The following is a 19,544-nucleotide window of genomic DNA, read 5'->3' on the forward strand; positions in this document are numbered from 1 at the left end:
GTTTCACAAACCGAGGCACCAAAGACAGAGTCAGCTCTTTAGAGGGAAGCCTGGGGTTTCCAAGGTTACACTTATGGCAGAAAAGCCAACAAGCAAGATTCTGCATCGGAGTGGCCCTGGTTAGAACCAGGAGGACCTGACATCTCAGTCAATAGTAACCACACCATATGGTAAGACCTCTGGCGGGCCAAGGCATGCTTGGAACTGCTGACCAAGGACTCACTTTAAAAGACCTTAATTTAGGAAATACTTTTCTACCATGAATTGAAATCTTTATCGGAAGACCTTTCAGCAGAAGGGAAATATTGTTCTATTTTAATACCCAACTCACTCTAAATAAAACCAACTCTGGACCATTGACCTGATTTAGCCTCATAAACAATAACAGGACTGCATCCAACTTAAGAGTACAAATATATATAGTAGTCCATGTCATGGTCCCCTTCATACCACGTGTTTCTCCCAGACTTTGACTATAGGTTAATTCTGATTCAGGCTGCTATCAATTAAAGGGACGTCTGTTTAGCCTGATGAAGCTTTCAATTGAAATTTTTAAGGAAAAGGCCAATAGATGAATTCAGACCAAGTGAAAAACGGTGCTGCCTTATGTAGTAAAAATGCACCATAATTCTAAGCTCTAATTTGGGGATTTGTCTAATGTCAAAGGTAAGTCATTGCATATGTAGGCCTCTACTTACTTCAGGATTTTATTTTATTTTTAAAGATGTTATTTATTTGTTCATGAGAGACACAGACAGAGGCAGAGACACAGGCAGAGGAAGAAGTGGGCTTTCTGCGGGGAGCTCGATGCGGAACTTGATCTCAGGACCCTGGGATCACGCCTCGAGCCAAAGGCAGACCTGAGCCACCCAGGTGTCCAAGTTTTTTTTTTAAGATTTCATTACTTCAGGATTTTAACAACAAAAAAATATCTGGATGTGTGTGTTCATGAAGCCCAAGGTAGAAAACATTATGGAAAGCTTCTTTCTGTAAAAATGTGGCATCTTGAGGCCAGATAAAGTGGACTTTCAACACATAGTAGGCAACTGTGATACCAGTTGACAAGCTCTGAAGGTAATTTTGGGAGCCATGTCTTTGACTGCACAAGATAGGATGAAGAATAAAATGTCGCTCTCCAATTATTATTCTCCAAGAATAAAATGCTCAGTCTCCAATTATTGGAAAGACTCCTGTTTTCCTTCAGCGCGTCTAAGTAATCCCTTTGCCAAAAAGGAGGAAAGTCACACCGGATCTTCAGAATCACAAGATTAAAAGAGAGGGAAACGTTCCTGGAAAACATCTTCAGCATGGGATGCGTGCCTGTGGTGACCAGATGATTGTTTCTGAACTAAGCGGGGGAGGGTGTGAGAAGGAGAAAGAAACACATCCGAAACAATGCTACTTTCGTGTCCCCAAACAAGGCTGGGGTGGTTTTCTTTCGTTGTTTTTAATTTTTTTTATTTTTTTAAGATTTATTTATTTATTATTTATGATAGACATAGAGAGAGAGAGGCAGAGACACAGGAGGAGGGAGAAGCAGGCTCCATACTGGGAGCCCGACGTGGGACTCGATCCCGGGACTCCTGGATCGCGCCCTGGGCCAAAGGCAGGCGCTAAACCGCTGAGCCACCCAGGGATCCCCTTTCGTTGTTTTTTAAAACTTTTGTTTATCGCTTTCCAGAGTTGTGATTCTCCCATTTATATTTTCTGAATGTTTCTCTTCTTTAGTTCTGCTTGGCAGTTGGCCTTTGGAGCAAACTCTGTATTTGAAAAAGCTTATGCTTCAGATCTCTAGAACTTAAAAACAAAACAAAACAAAACAAAAAACCCAAAACAAAACTGAATATTGCCAGTGGATTTTAAATGGAACTCCCAAACAATAGCACGGCCCACATGGACTTCCCATGGGAGTTTAAGACTTTACAAGAGCAATGGCCAAGTCTCATGAGGCTGCTTCCTCCATCCTGCCATGACGTTTTGGGCACGCCTGAAATGTTCTGGCATTATGCTCTCTGCTCGTTGTCTTTTAGTGCATGGAATTTATTACCGAGGAAATATTTTTAAAGGATTTTTAAATAATAGTGATTCTTTAAGCAGTAACAGCAAGAACAAACAAGTAAGCCAACATTTAGAAACAGTAAAGTGAAGAACAATTGCTTCACTTTGGGAGAAAAAACAAACCCAAGTTCGGAAATGTTTTTGTTTCATGAAAATTATGTTCATTTCAGCAATTTATAAATCATCATTCAAGGGCTCAGTGGCATTTAAGGAACACATGCTGTCTTCCTCAGAGCTGTTTTTTTGCAGCCATAGTGGGAAACAAACAAAGGCATTTCTTACAACAGCTTCTATGCCTGTTGTGCATCCTACAAAGACAACCTCAAGTGCAGAGCTTATCTGGATAAGGATCAGCTCAACCTTCAGCAGCTGTCTTATCACCTAACACTTCCTTGTCAGAAGAAACGCATGGGATTAAGCCGTATCACTCATCTTCTAGAACACTCCTTTGGAACATTTTATTTCATAGGATCGCTTACGGCTATATAACTCTCAACAGCACGGGAAAAATGACTCTCCCTGAGCCTTGAGAATCAAAGATTAAGGCAGCAGTGAAGTTTTACTGGGGTGGAGTAAGCCAAGTGGAGAAAGCAAACTTAGATATATCTGTCCTCACGTCTGCGGGGGGGCATCGTGGGGAAAGGGCACCATAAAAGGGGGGTCACAGACATGGATAAGGAACACTTCCTGCGGGAAACAAATTTCATTTTGTTACACCATCTCTAGTGTTTATCCACTGAGCCAAATCATTGCCAGAAAGCCATTTTATCATTATAAATATGACACCGATTTTTTTCTGAGCAGGGAGCACTTTTATCGAATGTATCCTTTAGACACAAAATGGAAGAGATAGAATCATCTTCTCTGAAAAATAGAGACAGGTAGGTCACTGACAAATATACGTAAATCAATCTCCAAGAAAAAAAGACCAGATTCAATGGCTTTTTAACCTTCTGAGAAACCTATTTTCACGAGTGCATTTTGGAAGAAGTGCTACACAAACAGCAAAGCAGACCAACATCGTCCTCAGAGCCAAACACATAACGTTCCCCATTAATTGTGATGGTTTCATTTCCTCCCCCTTGGCCTTACTCCACGGTCACTCCCAAGGACTCCTAGGGAGGCATCCCCAGCTATTCGATTTAGTACTCAAATTTGCTCAGAGTTACTCAAAAGAAATTATTTTCTGACTTTACAGTTGAAAATTTCTCTTGGATAGAAATCGTATCAACTGGCCTATATACTTTCATGAAACAGAGACACTGTGATTATTATTATTATTTTTATTTTTTTAAAGATTTTATTTATTTATTCATGATATACAGAGAAAGGCAGAGACACAGGCAGAGGGAGATGCAGGCTCCATGCAGGGAGCCCGACGTGGGACTCGATCCCAGGACCCCGGGATCACACCCTGAGCCAAAGGCAGATACTCAACCGCTGAGCCACCCAGGTGTCCCTGTGATTATTATTATTATCTGCAATTTGATAAATATCTTCAAAACGAAGACCTCTTATAAAAACATGGGTAATGAAAATCTCTGAGTGGTAGACCGAGTACCTACACTAGGATCCTCGTCTTAACTTACATGAAGGTATTTAACTTCTACAGAAAAGACTGCATCAAGTGTTAGAACATTTACTGAAGGCTGGTCTACTTGTGGTCTAGCATATAGGTTTCCACTAACCAGCTGAGTTCTAAACCAGGGGCTGGCAAACTATAGCGCGTGGGCCAAATCGGCCGGCCGCGTGTTGTGATGGTTTCACTGGCACACAGCCACGCCCATTTGTGTGTGTATTGTCTGTGGCTGCTTTCACACTAAGGCAGGTTGAGCAGCTCCAGAAGAAATGATATGGCCCACAAAGCTGACAGTATTTTGTAGCTGGCTCTTCCAGTGTTTCCTGACCCCTGCCTTTATGAATTAATCTGGACCTCAGTTTCCCCATTCTTAACTGAGAGGCTGAGCAAGACTGAAATTTTTCAAGCAAGTTTGTATATTATAGAATCACCTGGGGAGTTTTGGGGAAATCCCAGAGCCCTGATTGTAGCCCAGAGGGTCTTGTTCCACAGGGCTGCCCCCACCCTCCACTCCCCCCCACACACACACACACTCAAAATGATCTATGTGCAGCCAGGGCAAGAACCACTGGACTAGACGATGATCAAGGCCACCCCCCCAGCCCAGGGCTTTGACTGTGTGAACCTCTTGTGGAATAAACAGCATCTGCCTGCACGAACAAGCACCTGGAAATTAGGCCGGTACTGAAGACTCGTGTTTGATTCCAAGACTCGCATTCCAACTCTCTGACTTGAGAAGTTTAGACTCTACAGTTTTGCAGATAAAGATGCAGGGCTATGTAAATATAAACGGCTCCTTTGGAAGACAGATTTGAAAGAGACTAGCACACTTAATGAGTAACTTTTGAACTATGGACATAATTCACTTTGAATGTATCACACAATTAAAACTATTATACATCAAATGTAAGCCATCTGGGTGAAAGTCTCAGCGGCTTCCCACTCGGTCGAAAGCCCCAGGCTGCCTCTGACACAAGCAGCTACACCTGGAAGGTAGTCCCGAACGTGAGCCTCAAGGATGCGGAAGTCTGCGGGCTAGCAGATCATATCAAGTGCACCTCAATCACGTTCGAGGAAGGAATTAAAGAACATTTAATAAGCTTTTGGAGGTTTAAATATTGCTGAAACAGCCCTTGGGATGGCATGGGCGGGCCCAGACTGCTCAGGACGGGCTGGGGGCCCCCACGCGGAGAGCCCTGGGGTGCGGCCAGCTTGCACTCTGGGCGGCCGCAGGCGAAGGGGGTCCTGCAAGGGCCCACTTTCCTACATCGCCAAAGAGACTTGGGTTTGGAGGTCACGCAGACAAAGTCCATGCCTCCAAGACAGCCAGGCTGAGCATTTCCCTTTGTGTCACCGGCAAAGGCGCTTTGGGGGGACTCAGGGCGCCCGGGGCCAGGCATCGGGGCCGGATGATGCTCTGCGGCGCGGAGTCCCACATAGGATGCTCAGCGGCATCCTGGCCTGGGTCCCCCAGATGCCAGGATCGTCCCCTGACCCCTCGAGTTGCCACAGGGAGGCAGGTGTGTGCTGCTAAGTTCACCTGCTGAGCTCCTCGTGACTTCTTAGCACCCTGCCTCAAAGTGGAACTCAACAGAACTGCTCCGAGGCAGCAGAGAACACAATCGACACGCAAAGAGTATACGCGCAAAAGCTACAGGTGCGTATCGTACCAGTTAGTCTCTCCCACCCCTTGTGAATGACAAATGTTTCATCACCTCTGCCTGAGTTGAAGTTAAAAACCAAAAAAAAAAAAAAAAAAAAAAAATCAAATGGTCTCTTCATAATACTTTCCCGAGAGAAATCACTGGGGAGCAATTTGTAGGTTCCGAAATGAATGCGGAGACCTGAAAGGCAGTGTTTCGCTTGCTTATGTATTCAAAATTCAGAAGAATGGCTGGTGGGCTATGTATGGTTTTTCCTTTTTTTATCTGATGGGCAAATTCTACCGACACAGCGGAGACTATAATCTGATTAAATTATTATGGGCTGTTCCATTTGTTTCGACAAGTATTTACTACTGATAAAATACCTTGTAGCTTTCAAAAACGCTCTAATCATTGAAAAAATGAGTGATCTGATACAAAGGAGCTGTAAGACACAGTCACCGGGCTTGAGAAATGGACAAATGGTTGGGCTGGGAAGGCTTGTGCCCCAAGAATGTTTCCAAAATAATACCAAATACTATGTAATTATGAAGGGGTGTGGTAAAGGCAATATGGAGAGTCTGAGATGAGGGAATTTCATGAACAGGTAAGCAAGAAAAGTCCTCAGTGAGCCTAGAGTTGGGTCCTTTAAGAATAGTGGGGAGTTGAGTAGCAGAAGGGTGGAAGGATGGAGGAAGGAGATCATTCACTTGTGTTTATAGAAACTTTACGCTGTCTGGCTTCTTAGAAGAACCCGTATTATCTTGATCACTACAGAAAAAGGCTTAACATTCGGAGTAAAGGAGAAGACAATGGAAGCCTTCAGAGAATAACAGTAGGAATGGAGAGAGGAGCCACTATCCTTGGTCCAGGGCTTTCCAAGGGTCAAGCGTTACAGGGTTTAATCCTGAATTATTACCTCCTGTTTTACTGAAGAGCACACGAGGCTCAGAGGAGTTAGTTTTGTTTTTTCCCCCTATAAATGCACACAACCCCACAATGACAAGGCCAGGCCACACGTTGCACTTGGACTCCAATCCCGTCTCAGACTTGCTGACTCAGAATCAACATTTTAACAAGATCCTGAGTGGTTCCCGTGTACATTTATGTTTGAGACATTCTGGCTTAAGAAATGAATTTTTTAAAAAAATTTTAAAAAAGGAAATGAATTTAAGCAAGCCTACAATTCTGACTGATAAGCAATTGTAGAAAGAGGGCTGCAAGGTCCACAATAGCCAACTGTGGAAGGAGCCTCGGTGTCCATCGAAAGATGAATGGATAAAGAAGATGTGGTTTATGTATACAATGGAATATTCCTCAGCCATTAGAAGCGACAAATACCCAACATTTGCTTCCACGTGAATGGACCTGGAGGGTATTATGCTGAGTGAAATAAGTCAATCGGAAAAGGACAAACATTATGTGGTCTCATTCATTTAGGGAATATAAAAATTAGTGAAAGGGAATAAAGGGAAAGGAGAGAAAATGAGTGAAAATATAAGCGAGGGTGACAAAACATGAGAGACACCTAACTCTGGGAAATGAACAAGGGGTAGTGGAAGGGGAGGTGGGTGGGGGGTTGGGGTGACTGGGTGGTGGGCACTGAGGGGGGCACTTGGCGGGATGAGCACTGGGTGTTATGTTGGCAAATTGAACTCCAATAAAAAAATTTAAAAAAAAAAGAAAGAGGGCTGCATGATAGACCAAAACGCTTTGTTATTGACTAACATGTAGTGACCATTTTTATTTGTATCCGTGCTTGGCCAAGAATAACTAAATATGCACACGCACTCAGTGAGGTCTCTTAAGGGAGTTGAAATGTCAAACTCATAGACTGAGACTAAACTTACATTTTTAACCAGGGCAAATAAATAATCACATTTCAAGTGATGAAATGAATTTAGGGATCATCAGAGATTCGTTCATTCTTTCCTTTTACACTTAACTACCTATGGAGTAGCTGATGAGTTTTGAATAATTCAACATTACTGTAAATACATAAAAATTATTCCACGTGGATCTTCACATTTCAACTTTGTATTTTTCCTTCTTTATTTCTATCAGGATGGAAAATAGATCATCTTCAATCATAGTCACCACGTTAAAGGAAATTTTTTTGTTCAGTCCACGGAGCCCTTGTGTCAAAAGGTAAGGTGAAAGCACTGTGTGTCTCCATCGCCCAAGCCCTTTCTCCTTGTCACTAATTTTTTTGAAGTGTAGCACGTTTGAGCCATAGTTCTTTCTTTCAGTCTTAACCATAGGCGACCATTTCTCTAACCATAGTTATGCTATTCAATTTCCCGTGGCCTTGTGCTCCCTATGGTTAAAAAGGTTCCTAGTTACCAAGTTTCTGCCACCCACTATATGCTGGGCCAGACGCTTGGCCCTACATTATCTCATTTAATCCTCCCAAGATCCCTAATGAGCAGGTATCATCATTCCCACATTTTTGTAGGGGCTACATGGTCGTTCCAAGGATCAAATAATACTTGAGAGTGCTTTGCAACCTGTCAATCTGGAGATTTACCAATGCTACTCATTACTCTTGGTAATAGCTGGTTCTCGGTGTTGAATCAACAAATACCCTTGAACCACATCTCAAAACAACTTAAAGCAGCATCTTGAAAGATAACTACCTCTCCCTCTACCACCACCCAGACTTGGCCTACAGGACTGTTTTCCTAGAGGCATGGAGGTAGCATGATGGCCTTGCCTGGTATGTTTCTAAATGCATTTCTAGAATACAAGAGAAACTACAGCTACTTCACTTAACGAGCTGAACGATATAGATGGGTGAAACCCTCTATATCGTCTGTTTGTTGGTTTGTTAGGACCCTCGAGAGCTTAATTCAGCAATCCAGGGGCGAGAAAAGCATCTCCCTCCAAGCTCCTCGGTTGGGGTTTGTACAGGTACCGTAGGTCTCCTAGATCTTCCAGAAGCAACAGGCCATGCTAAGCATGAGTCTGAGAGCCTGTTCATTTTGCTTCTTTTGGCCTTTAATCTGACTATGCCAACCAAGAGCAACTGAGTTCTGAACAGCCATGTCAAGGGTCAAAGGAGGGAGAAATAAACCTCTCTATCAGGCCAGGATATTCAGCCTAATGCCCAAGTTCATTAAAAAAAAAAAAAAAACCCTAACAGATGAAGCCAGCCCAGCAGCTGGCTTGGCAACACAACACTTCCTCTGGTTGCCTCTCACAGTGTCTTCCTAGAGATGAGTCCCTTCAGTGTGGAAATGACATAAACCGCTTCCTAGCCTGGCTATTTACCTGATCTCTGAGCCCTGTTCAGGAATGACTTAGAGATCTCTGAGGAAAAGCACGTGAATAGTAGACCTTTAATAAGGAAGGGTCCGGCAGGGGCCCCTGGGTGGCTCAGTGGTGGAGCATCTGCCTTCCGCTCAGGTCGTGGTCCTGGGGTCCCGGGATCAAGTCCCACATCGGGTTCCCCGCATGGAGCCTGCTTCTCCCTTGCCTGTATCTCTGCCTCTCTCTGTGTGTGTCTGTCATGAATAAATAAATAAAATATTAAAATAGAGAAAAAAAGGGTCCGGCCCAGATTTTATTACAGCTGGGAGCCCTCCAACCTTGCCCTTACCAGCCACTCCAAAGGAATGCACAGTGCAAATGTCATTGTGTGTCCTCTGCCTGTGGCTCTTCATGGAGGTGTCTTTTTGCTTGAGCTTTTGGAATTAGGCAACTTCCAGAGAGCAATACGTAAGTCAGCAATTCCTGACTTAGTATTCATATTAAATACCTATCTCATGGGTTGAGTTTCACAGAATTCTTTTCATGGTCCTTTTATATACTCTCATCGTGTGTTATAATCACATTGGGACTTTGCTATTCGTTTCTGCATTCCCAGAGTTTACCCAGTGCTGATCTCAGTAGCTACAAACAAATAGTCATCGGGAGCATAAACAAGGGATCTTTTCTTTCTTTCTTTTTTTTTTCTTAGTGGGATTTCATAAAGCAGATGGGGAAAAGATCATTTATAAAGGCACAAATGGGGTAGAAGCTTTTCATGGTTCCTGTATTGTTTTAGTCACGATAACCTAGTCTACACTATCCAATGCGAATAAAAGGCCTTATTTTCCTGATTTTTTTTCCCTACTAAGCAGTACAGAAGATATAAGGGAGGAGGCAGCTAACAACATTCTGTCCCCGTGGCAGGAGAGCAAGGAGAACAAAAGGCCAAGGGCCGCTACAATGCAGGGGGGCTCGAAGCCTCTGGAAGGCTTCTCCTGCAAGTTCCTTCACTCCAGGGCCTTCCTCCTCTCCCGGCCCTAGCCAACACCAAAACCTCTTCTTCCCATTCTAAGGGACACAGCTGCTAACAGAGCCCAAGGCCAGCTTGCTCCATCCTTCCTTCGCCCACCAAAGGCAGTCGACAGCAAAAAAGAAAGCTGCCTCCTGAGCTTGTGGTTGGTCTGGGCTGCCCGCGTGTCATGTCGTCTACATTCGTCTCATCTGCCTCTATGTGTCCAAATGTGACAGTCGTGGCATAAACCTCAGCCGGCTCCTCTTCCCTAGGAAATAGCCACGGTCCTCCGTCAACACCTCTGGTGTTGATTCCATCAGGTAAACCAGGAACATGAAAGACTGGCTCATCCCCCATGGACTGGACCTCAAAATGGTGCTTGTTCTTACAGCCCTCTCTTTCCGCCTACCACTCACTGCTTCTTAAAAGTCCATTTTACTACCTAGCTCGGTTTCGAAAGAAGGACAAATCAAAGTTTCCACCCAATTATAATTCCCCTGAAGTTTGTTCAGTTTCCCATGTCAGCCAGAAACACAAATCGACCCTATAACCACCGAGTAATTTATGATACTGTCAGGAAATCCACGATTGGATTACACCAATGAAGCCTTTACTGTAACAGTAAATGCCCAGATATAATAATACCTCATGTTCACGGAACGCTTACTATGTGCCAATCACCATGGTAGGCACTTTACAGGCATTTTCTTTTTTGATGAGAAATGCAAAATGTGTTTCCTCTGTCAGCTTAAAAGCTATCCTCACGGGTAGAGACCTTAAGTATCACGCCCCAAAGTCTAAAACATCTAGTGAGTAAGTTCTAAATGGATTTTGTAAATGCAATTTTATCAGATTTCTCCCGAACGCTTACATCACCTACTGAGAATGAATAAAATCTTTAGCCACATTCACTTTCTCAGGCCACTTATGTTCTCTTTATTACTCATCCAGTATTGAAAAACTTACCACTCTTTCTAAGAAGGACTTAATTCATGATTTGTCAATGACCTAGGAGGAAGGAGAATTTTGAATGTTGCAGCCTTAAAAAGCTGGCCTGTTTAGTTAATGTAATTTCTGCATATCCGACTAGCTTTAACCTTGTAACTGGTCGAGATGAATCACATTCTTTTCAAAACATCTCAACGGGAATTCAGATCCCATGCACAGATAGTCCTCGCTTCAGCTCACTCAGCTTATATATTTAAATAAAGTTTCATTGTTATCTGTATGCTAAGACATTCAGGTTCAGGGTGCCTGGGTGGCTCAGTGGGTGAGCGTCTGCCTTTGACTCTGGTCACGATCCCGGGATCCTGGGATCGAGTCCCACATCGGGCTCCCTGCATGGAGCCTGCTTCTCCCTCTGCCTGTGTCTCTGCCTCTCTCTCTGTGCCTCTTAGGAATTTAAAAAAAAAAAAAAGAAGTACAATTAACTTTAAAAAAATAAAATACAGGGACACCTGGGTGGCTCAGCAGTTGAGCATCTTCCTTCAGCCCAGGGCATGATCCTTGAATCCTGGGATCGAGTCCCACATCGGGCTCCCTGCATGGAGCCTGCTTCTCCCTCTGCCTATGTTTCTGCCTCTCTCTCTCTCTCTCTCTCTCTGTGTCTCTCATGAATAAATAAATAATCATAAAAGAGAGAGAGGGAGAGAGACCACAAATTGTAAAGTAATATGAGTGTCTTTCCCTGCTCTATTTCTTCTGTGGGCGCTGATGTGTTCAATTGACCTTACCTTCAGAAAATAGACATCACGTCCACCTCTCTCTCAAAAACAAAATTGCTTCCGCATCACCCCATAGAAAAGAGTAAAAATGTCCCAAACTCTCAGCTTGGCATTCAGAGGCTTTCAAGATCTCCCCCAACATTCTCTCCGGGCCCCTCAGTCGGCACCCCAGGCTCTCACCAGCATTGTCTAGAATCCTACACCGTCTTGCAGGTTCCTGCCAACAGGTCTCTGCTGGCCTCGCTCCCGAGGAAGGCTGCTCTCTACTTTGATGCCTAATCCACCGATCTGTCACGGCAGCTTAAAACCCACCACCCCGAAGCAAGGTTTCTTGTCTACTCAAGACCAGTCATCTCTTCCTCCTTCAAATCCTGAAACAGCCTTCCCTAAGCCATCAATTCTGGACACGTCCATCAACAAGTGTTTATTCATGCCTGTGCCTCTGGCCTTTGCCAGGGGCTTTCGAAACAAAGCTACAGAACACATTAAAGCAACGACATGGACCCTTATCTCGCAAATAATACAAGCAGTATTACAAAATAATTGGAAGGCCGTCTCCCTCCAAAGTCCATACCTTAACCATCATAGCACACCGCTCCAGCCCCCGGTTTCCAACAGACATTGTGTGTTCTAACACACACTGCGGGCTTCCTCTGTGCCAGGCATGACACCAAGGGTTTATGTGAAACATTTTATTATGTCTTCCCAAGTGCCATGCAAGGAAGTACATCATTAGCTCTGTTTCTCGAACATTAAGGGAGGTGCCCAAGACTGACATTTGTTTACACAGCCACCTGACTGTATGCTTTTCTGTGCATTTTCCAGAACTCTCCAAACTTACTGAAAATGATTCCAGGAATAATCAAGCATCAGGCCAAAATACCTTCCTCTTTGCAGGTGAAGGAAGGGCAAGAGGAGATTCTTCAGGGAGAAGGATGTGACTTGAGCTTCCTGTTAAAAACTTATCCCTGGAGATGTTTTCTTCTACTCCATAAATCATAAATCCTTTTGGTACCAAAATACGAACATTAAAATATAGGTTTATGGGGCACCTGGGTGGCTCAGTAGTTGAGTGTCTGCCTTTGGCTCGGGTCACGATCCCGGGGTCTTGGGATCAAGTACCACATCAGGCTCCCCGGGAGGAACCTGTTTCTCCCTCTGCCATGTCTCTGCCTCTCTCTGTGTGTCTCTTATGAATTAAAAAAATACAATTAACTTAAAAAAAATAAAATAGAGGGATGCCTGGGGGGCTCAGTGGTTGAAAATCTGCCTTCGGCCCAGGGCGTGATCCTGGTATCCTGAGATCAAGTCCCACATTGGGCTCCCTACCTGGAGTCTGCTTCTCCCTCTGCCTGCATCTCTGCCTCTCTCTCTGTGTGTCTCATGAATAAATAAAATCTTTTAAAAAATTAAATACAATACAGTAATATAAAATATAGGTTTAACATGACTTACAAATATTTGGAAAACATATTTTTATCGCACAGGAACTTTAAACATACTTTGCAGACTCAAAGAAACACAAGCGGAAGTGCATTTGGAAGCAGCCAGTTCGAACTGATGAGACCGCATATATAACCAAAAACATTTTACAAGACACATGTCTGACTTACCCACATATCCCACTATGCGGTATCATATGGTGAAACGTCATAGGGTATATTCGTATTTTAGATTAAAATCTTGCCTGGAATTATAGTGAATTAGTTTGAATCCACAGAGAGGGTCACACAAGGGATGTCACATGAGATAACAATAAAAAAGAATGATTAATACCAGGAATTTACAGACATCTAGTAAATTGGACACATTTCCTAGTAAAAGGCCTGGAATGGTGGGTGCAATCAATGGTCCTTTCCTGGGAAGCTGTTCTCCATCACTCAGGGCTGGGGTTGGTGTCCCTGCTTTGGACATGGTGTGTCTCGCTCCACCACCAATATTTACCCAACTGGAATTCTCTACTAGACTATAAGCTCCATGAAGGAAGGAGACTGTGCCTTTTCATTTCTTAAGCAAATATTAGCTTACTTTTTGGTGGCCTGTTAAAAAAAACCACTGTGCCAGATATGGTTAACTGGAGGATAAATGAAACAATGGGTATAATGGGTCTATCAAGTGTCCATCGCATAGTGGCATGAAACAAATGTGAACTGTCCTACAATCAGTTGAGATCTAGTTTATCGAGATTCACACCATTTAAGCCAACAAAATGCAATATAGACCAAAGTAATGGTTCCTGTCCCGTTGCATAAAATACTATGTAATATCTGGCTCAGCTCTTATTTAGAAATTATACTATATAGAATGCTTCGTCATATAGAAGAATAAATATCTGCAATATGAGTATGAATTTAATTTAAGTTTTCATGTAGGGTCAATAAGCGAAGGTCAATCAGCGAAGCAGCTGGTAAGAATGTATTGAGAATTAAGCAGACGGACAAGCATCTCTGGCCTCTATCCACGCTGTGGAGACATCATGCAACACACACACACACACACACACACACACACACACACACACCCTTTCATGGAAACTGCACTATATCTGCTACTATTTTCAAAAAAGAAACAAGTTATAGAAATTCTAAGGAAAGAGAAAAAAAAAAGCCTAGCTATGTATCCACTTACAACTTTCCCAATTGCAAATAAAGTACAGGACTTTCAAAATTATGGAACCTTACAATCTATAAATGAAACCCAAGAGTGAAATCCCTCGTCTTTACCTCTAGATGAGGACTGCACAGGCAGGCTGAGCTTTAATTGGAGCCTTTATCAGACAATGACAAAAGTCCAATGGGATGACCCATTGAAATGGGCATCGTACGAATAAACTCCTTTGGCCAGCCTTTAGAGTCACAAATGCAAAACAATGGTTTGGACCTTCAGCATCAGCTGACTTGAAGTTGAAGGGCAAGGAAAGGTCAATTCTTCCCAGTTAGTATATTTTCATAGGTACAACTAGCAAAAAGGACCAAGAGCCTCCACATTGCACAATGGAACAGAAAAAAATGGAATTACTGCATTGCAATTCCTTGAAAACTCTGCAATACATTATATTCAATTCTGTCAAGTGTTATGTGGATCACAAATCAAACTTTTAATCCAGACTTGAGGACTGAGAGGCTTCTTAGAATTCAATTAAAATGATGCAAACAGGTCCACATTATGACATGCTCCATTTAGAGACATGCATTTGGCAGGAAGACTTTTCTCTTTTTATCTTAAAATAGAGTTCAGGAAATGCTGGTTTAATTTTCTCTTTGCTTTAATATTTTATGAGTGCTTCCCAATGCATAGTCTCTGAAAGCACTAGATCACTGACATGATACTATTTCAGATGACATGGAAGGTTTCATTTGCATAAATTCTACATGTTGGAATTTTTATGCTTTCTTTTCTTTTGTACCTAGCAAGAGAGTTGTACAAAAGTACATTCCAATTCTTTACATAAGTGCATGCATACTGAGACCTAATATGAGGAAAAGTCCCCCCGAAATTTAAGATTAGTGTGAGAAATAACTGTTCTTCATAATCATTGCAGACTTCCCGTCTTCGAATAATGGGCTTTTACTAACAGAAAGGACAAACACATTTTCCAACAGGAGACACCTGCCTCCTTACATATCCAAGTAAGTACGGCGCATCTATCCACTTCTCCTTGAAAGCACCCTCACCTTTTCCATGCTTGATATTTCCACATCATCCAGATCCATTTCTGTATGAGATGCTAAAGCCTCAGAAAAAGACACTTACAGAGCACGTTCACTTGTTCAGACCAAAGTAACAACAAAAAAATACCCTTCCATGGTTTGGTCCTTTCGACACGCTATTACTTCTTCAAAGATTAATGTCCATGTTGTACATGGGTTTTTTTAAAAAAGATTTTATTTATTTATTCATGAGACACACACACACACACACACACAGAGAGAGAGAGAGAGAGAGAGAGAGAGGCAGAGACACAGGCAGAGGGAGAAGCAGGCTCCATGCAGGGAGCCCGACATGGGACTCGATCCCGAGTCTCCAGGATCACGCCCTGAGCTGAAGGCGGCGCTAAACCGCTGAGCCACCCGGGCTGCCCTGTACATGGGTTTTAAACCAAAATTAAAAAAGCACATAGGTTCATAACTATGTGATAACTATCACGGACACCTCAAATGTCAACATATTCTTATGATCTTTTTATTCTAATGGAAGTGGCGTGTTTGAGGACATTCGATGCTAGCAGGTTACCTGTTTAAATGCTCACAAGCACATTTTGTGAAATGGCTGTAAAGAAATGCTCATAAGCATGTTTTGTTGAGTGGCTGTAAATGTGCTTTGGCACACTGGCTGATGTTTATATGCTTATATTTCTCCAATTACAGGACAAAATATACTGTATTGTTAATTGTCAGGCCCTCCCGGTGACAGTATCAACGACCGCTAACCCACAGGCTTGATCGCACAAGTGTGCAGGGCTCATAATTGAAGAGCTTCATTTTCATCACAAAAACGGCTGAGAGCAGGACTGTATCTCCTCGTACATTTGGAGATGTTCTGTAAATAATTAATAACTCCTCTATGATAGCACACAAATAATGAGCAGAACCTGACTACCAAGTGTACATATCGAGTCTGGAGGTTGCTGCATACTGAACATCAGTCATTGTGGTGTTTTAACAATCGATCATTAAAAGGCAGTGTCAATCCAGTCAAAGGAACATCTTTTTCATTAAGACCCCGTCCACCCTGTTTACATTTTGGAAAACACAAACACCTATGTCCAGTCATCTTAAACATTCTGTCCCCAACTGAAAAGGAGTGGGGGAGATGACCACCTTGGTTTCCGGGATCAATGCCGTATCGATTTCCGAAGACTATCAGAGGCCCAATTCACACACGCTTTGCCTCTGCTATCATTGACTCTAGCCGTGTGTTTCTGGCTAGTGCCGTGCACTATACTAGAAAACCGGCCGGCATCTGTCTCCCCTTATCCCCAGCACCTAAATCCTTGGGCTTAACTACCTCTCCAGGTTTACAGATGGATTTGCACCCGTCGTCCTTGAACACTTAAGAGCGAGGCATGCTGCCCAGGTGAGGCTCTTGTTCCCCAAGTGACATGCAGAAGCGGGATTCCCTTCAGCTCACCGATCTCCCTCAGCATCTCAAGAAACAGCCAAACCAAATCACAGGTGTTGTCCCTTGATCCCAGCGTCACAAAATAAACTATGAGGTCCGGGTAAATGCACCACCCATTAGCGCCAAGGCAAGGTGACAGGAACCATTTGTGAAAGGTGACGATGTGCTCTGAGTGATAACACTCTCGGTCACATGACTCATTTTTTTGTTTGCTCAACAACACAGAGTGTGTTTTTCCTGAGAGGAAGGACTTCAATATATATTTACTCAAAGCTCTTAATTTATACTTCCTTTCCTTTTAATTGGCGTCTTGTGATCTAAAATTAACCGGTGTGCACAGTATCTCACTATTCGAGCAAACTCTCGGCTGAGTTTGCCATAATTAGACCCACCGTCGCCTGCAGTTGATCAGACATCTGGAGACCTGACTTATTTCTTCCCTGGTGCATTCTATCCATATTTAGAGAGTGATTTTTTAATTTGACATATAGTCATATTAATTATCATTCCCCGAGCTGGAGTTAGGTTGATAATTTCATGTTAAAAGTGAAGTTCAAACAGTCTTGCCTGTAACCTTACTGAATGAAAAGCCTATTCGGAAAGGAATTCCTTCTCGAAACCCGAGATGGTCAGAGCACTCTAGCTCACCAATAAGCCAGATATCATTCACACAAGAAATACAAGGTCACATGTCCTCTGAAATCCCGCATTTGCTATAGGCATTCCTCCTTCTATCCTTTTGTTTGTGCAAGTAACTGGATACAGGTACAATTCGGGTGAAATTAGCTTTCTTTAACGAGTGAAGAAAATAAATGCCCCCCAAATGCCCAAAGCCAGATTTTATCTGCCATTCCTTCTTTCCTTCTCCCCCCCGTCCCCCCCTCCTCTCTCAACTGCAAGGACTGAAAATGATCCAGATTTTTCAAATTCGCCCTCACCTTGACAACGCTAAAATTACAAGCAGCAGTCAACTTTTACAAGATACCCTTATTGTGCAACATTTATAGGCTGCCAAAAAACATGCTAAAACTAATCAGATAACAAAGGTGAAGAGAAAACCTTCACCTGCCATGCAGCGAGCAGTGAATACACTTTTTATTTCCATGACATTTGCTGGCAGAAAGGGGTTGGCTTAAGGCGGATCGGACTAACCTTCAATTTGTCATAGCGCTCACTCAAAGCTGCCACCTGATGATCTCGGTGCCGCCCAACCAGTTTACACAAGGCACAGATTAACTGGTCATCGGTCACACAGTACATATTCACCTTCTCATCCTCGTGCTCCAGGCACATCAGCCCCCGGATGTGCGAGTCCGGAATTGGCTCAATCAGACGATGGCCTGTAAAAGGCTTCTTGTTTGGGTGAGTGGCTTTCAGGCACTCATCACAGTAGGACACTTCACAAGTGACACAGGTCTTCACAGCGTCCTGGGCAGGATCCTGGTCACAGAACTGGCAGAGGACTTTCTCGGCGGAGGTCATGGTGTTGGCGTCGAACGCCCGCTCCCGGCGGGTCTCGCTGGGGGAATTGGGCCCACTCACTGATGCTTTCTGGAACCTGTCGATGATGTTCTGCAGGGTGACGTTGCGCTTGAGTCCGTCTAGACCTCGCTGGCTGAGCGTGATGACATGTCGGCAGGTGGGGCACTGGAAGGCGGTGATGGACTCCACAGACTCGTTGGTGGCGCAGTGTGACACCAGGATGCGGTGGGCGCAGTTGAAGCAGAGGCTGTGTGCGCAGGGTAGCAGGAGAGGGTCCTCAAAGAGCTCCAGACAAATAGGGCAGGTCAGCTCCGACTCCAGTGTTTCCATCTTCAGGCAAAGCTCTCCTGGGTCATCAGCAAAATCCAAGGAAGCTGATCAGCTATCTGGAAACAGAACGGGAGATCTGATTAGGCGCGAGGGGGTCAGCCATGGGCAGCTGTCAGCTTTGAATGCATCTCGGAATCATTCCAAACCCAGGTCATGGAAGGGTAAATGTGTGTACGTCCCACATAATTCTCTTTCTATTCGCTGGGGGAACAAGGAGGGTAGAAACACCCTGAGCCAGCAACACCAATTCCAGCCACTGCAAGCAGCACATTTTTTTTTTCCTATTTTCGCAAATTTTGTTTGTCAAAAAGGTCTCACTCCCCACTGGCAAGTTACTGAAACCGTAATCGCCATGGTTTGTATCTCATCACAATCATCTCATTGTGTCACGGCCAACTTTTACCTTGTGTCGAGAATGAAAATTGTAGAGACGTTAATTAATGAACCGGACTCTTTCCTAACTCTGAGTTGACGAACTTACACTCGTGAGTGTGTACGCGTCTGCAGGCCTTTGGACTCCGCGATTCCAGAGCAGGCTCGGGAGAAGTTAGGGAGGCTCTCCTCGCGCACATGGGCACGAAATGGGCAGGAATTCAAACGCATGACTTCAGCGGAAATGATAATGCCTAAGTATGGGATGTCAGCTTCCAAAATATATTCCTGAGGAAAAACTGACTTTCTCAGAGATGACTGGGATCGAGGCGATGGTTTTTGGCATGCGCTCGTTACTCTCCTGAATAATTCTATTGTTTAATCCGGCAGTGGGCTGTGGGTGGGCAGAGCGGAGCAGAGAGAAACATCTGCGGGCCTTTTCGGTGGCTGCGGTGAGCCCGGGTACCAATGACTAATAGCGATGTAGTTAATTAGAACAAGGGTTTCCGTGGCCCCCAGATTCACTGGACAAGTGCTTAGGATCGCAGCTCGGGCAGCGCTGCAAAGCGGTCGCAGGCCTCCCAGGAGGCCGGCGGAGGCCCGTCAAGGGCTTGTCCCCGCGGCCAGCGACAGGCCGGGCCCGCCAGCTCCGTGCTGCCCACCGCGCTGCCCTCGGGTGGCCCAGCTGCGCGCTCCCCGCGCCACCTCGACGGGCTGCTTTTGTGAACTCGGGCCTGCCCCCCCCCCTTGGCCAAGGGGGCAGGGGACACAATCCCACACAAACCCGGCTCGTTAGCGGGGAGGAGGCCTCGCGCTCATTAGCAGGCCTGGGAACCAAGGCTCTTTGAACCTTCTCCCTTTCGAGGCCATTAGCAGAGGTCTGCGGAGCAGCGCCGGGCACACCAGCGGCCGCGCACTGCGGGCTGTGGGAGAACGGTGCCGCTCGCCAGGGGACGCGGGGGTCCCATCCCCCT

General features: G+C 44.4%; 1 protein-coding gene across 5 annotated transcripts in view; it reads right to left on the reverse strand.

The window, feature by feature from the left end:
• Positions 1-19,544, reverse strand: part of MID1 (midline 1) — a 351,552-nt gene that overhangs the window by 94,202 nt on the left and 237,806 nt on the right. For 4 of the 5 annotated variants that reach the window (XM_041740833.1, XM_041740834.1, XM_041740831.1 and 1 more), the window contains exon 2: positions 17,539-18,254. In XM_041740833.1, the coding sequence (XP_041596767.1) occupies positions 17,539-18,198 (660 nt within the window). In that variant the 5' untranslated portion in view covers positions 18,199-18,254. The remainder of the gene's footprint in view (positions 1-17,538; positions 18,255-19,544) is intronic. The other variant, XM_041740835.1, reaches the window with a different exon arrangement.

The sequence above is a fragment of the Vulpes lagopus genome, chromosome X (genome assembly GCF_018345385.1).
Source record: "Vulpes lagopus strain Blue_001 chromosome X, ASM1834538v1, whole genome shotgun sequence".
Lineage (NCBI taxonomy): Eukaryota > Metazoa > Chordata > Mammalia > Carnivora > Canidae > Vulpes > Vulpes lagopus.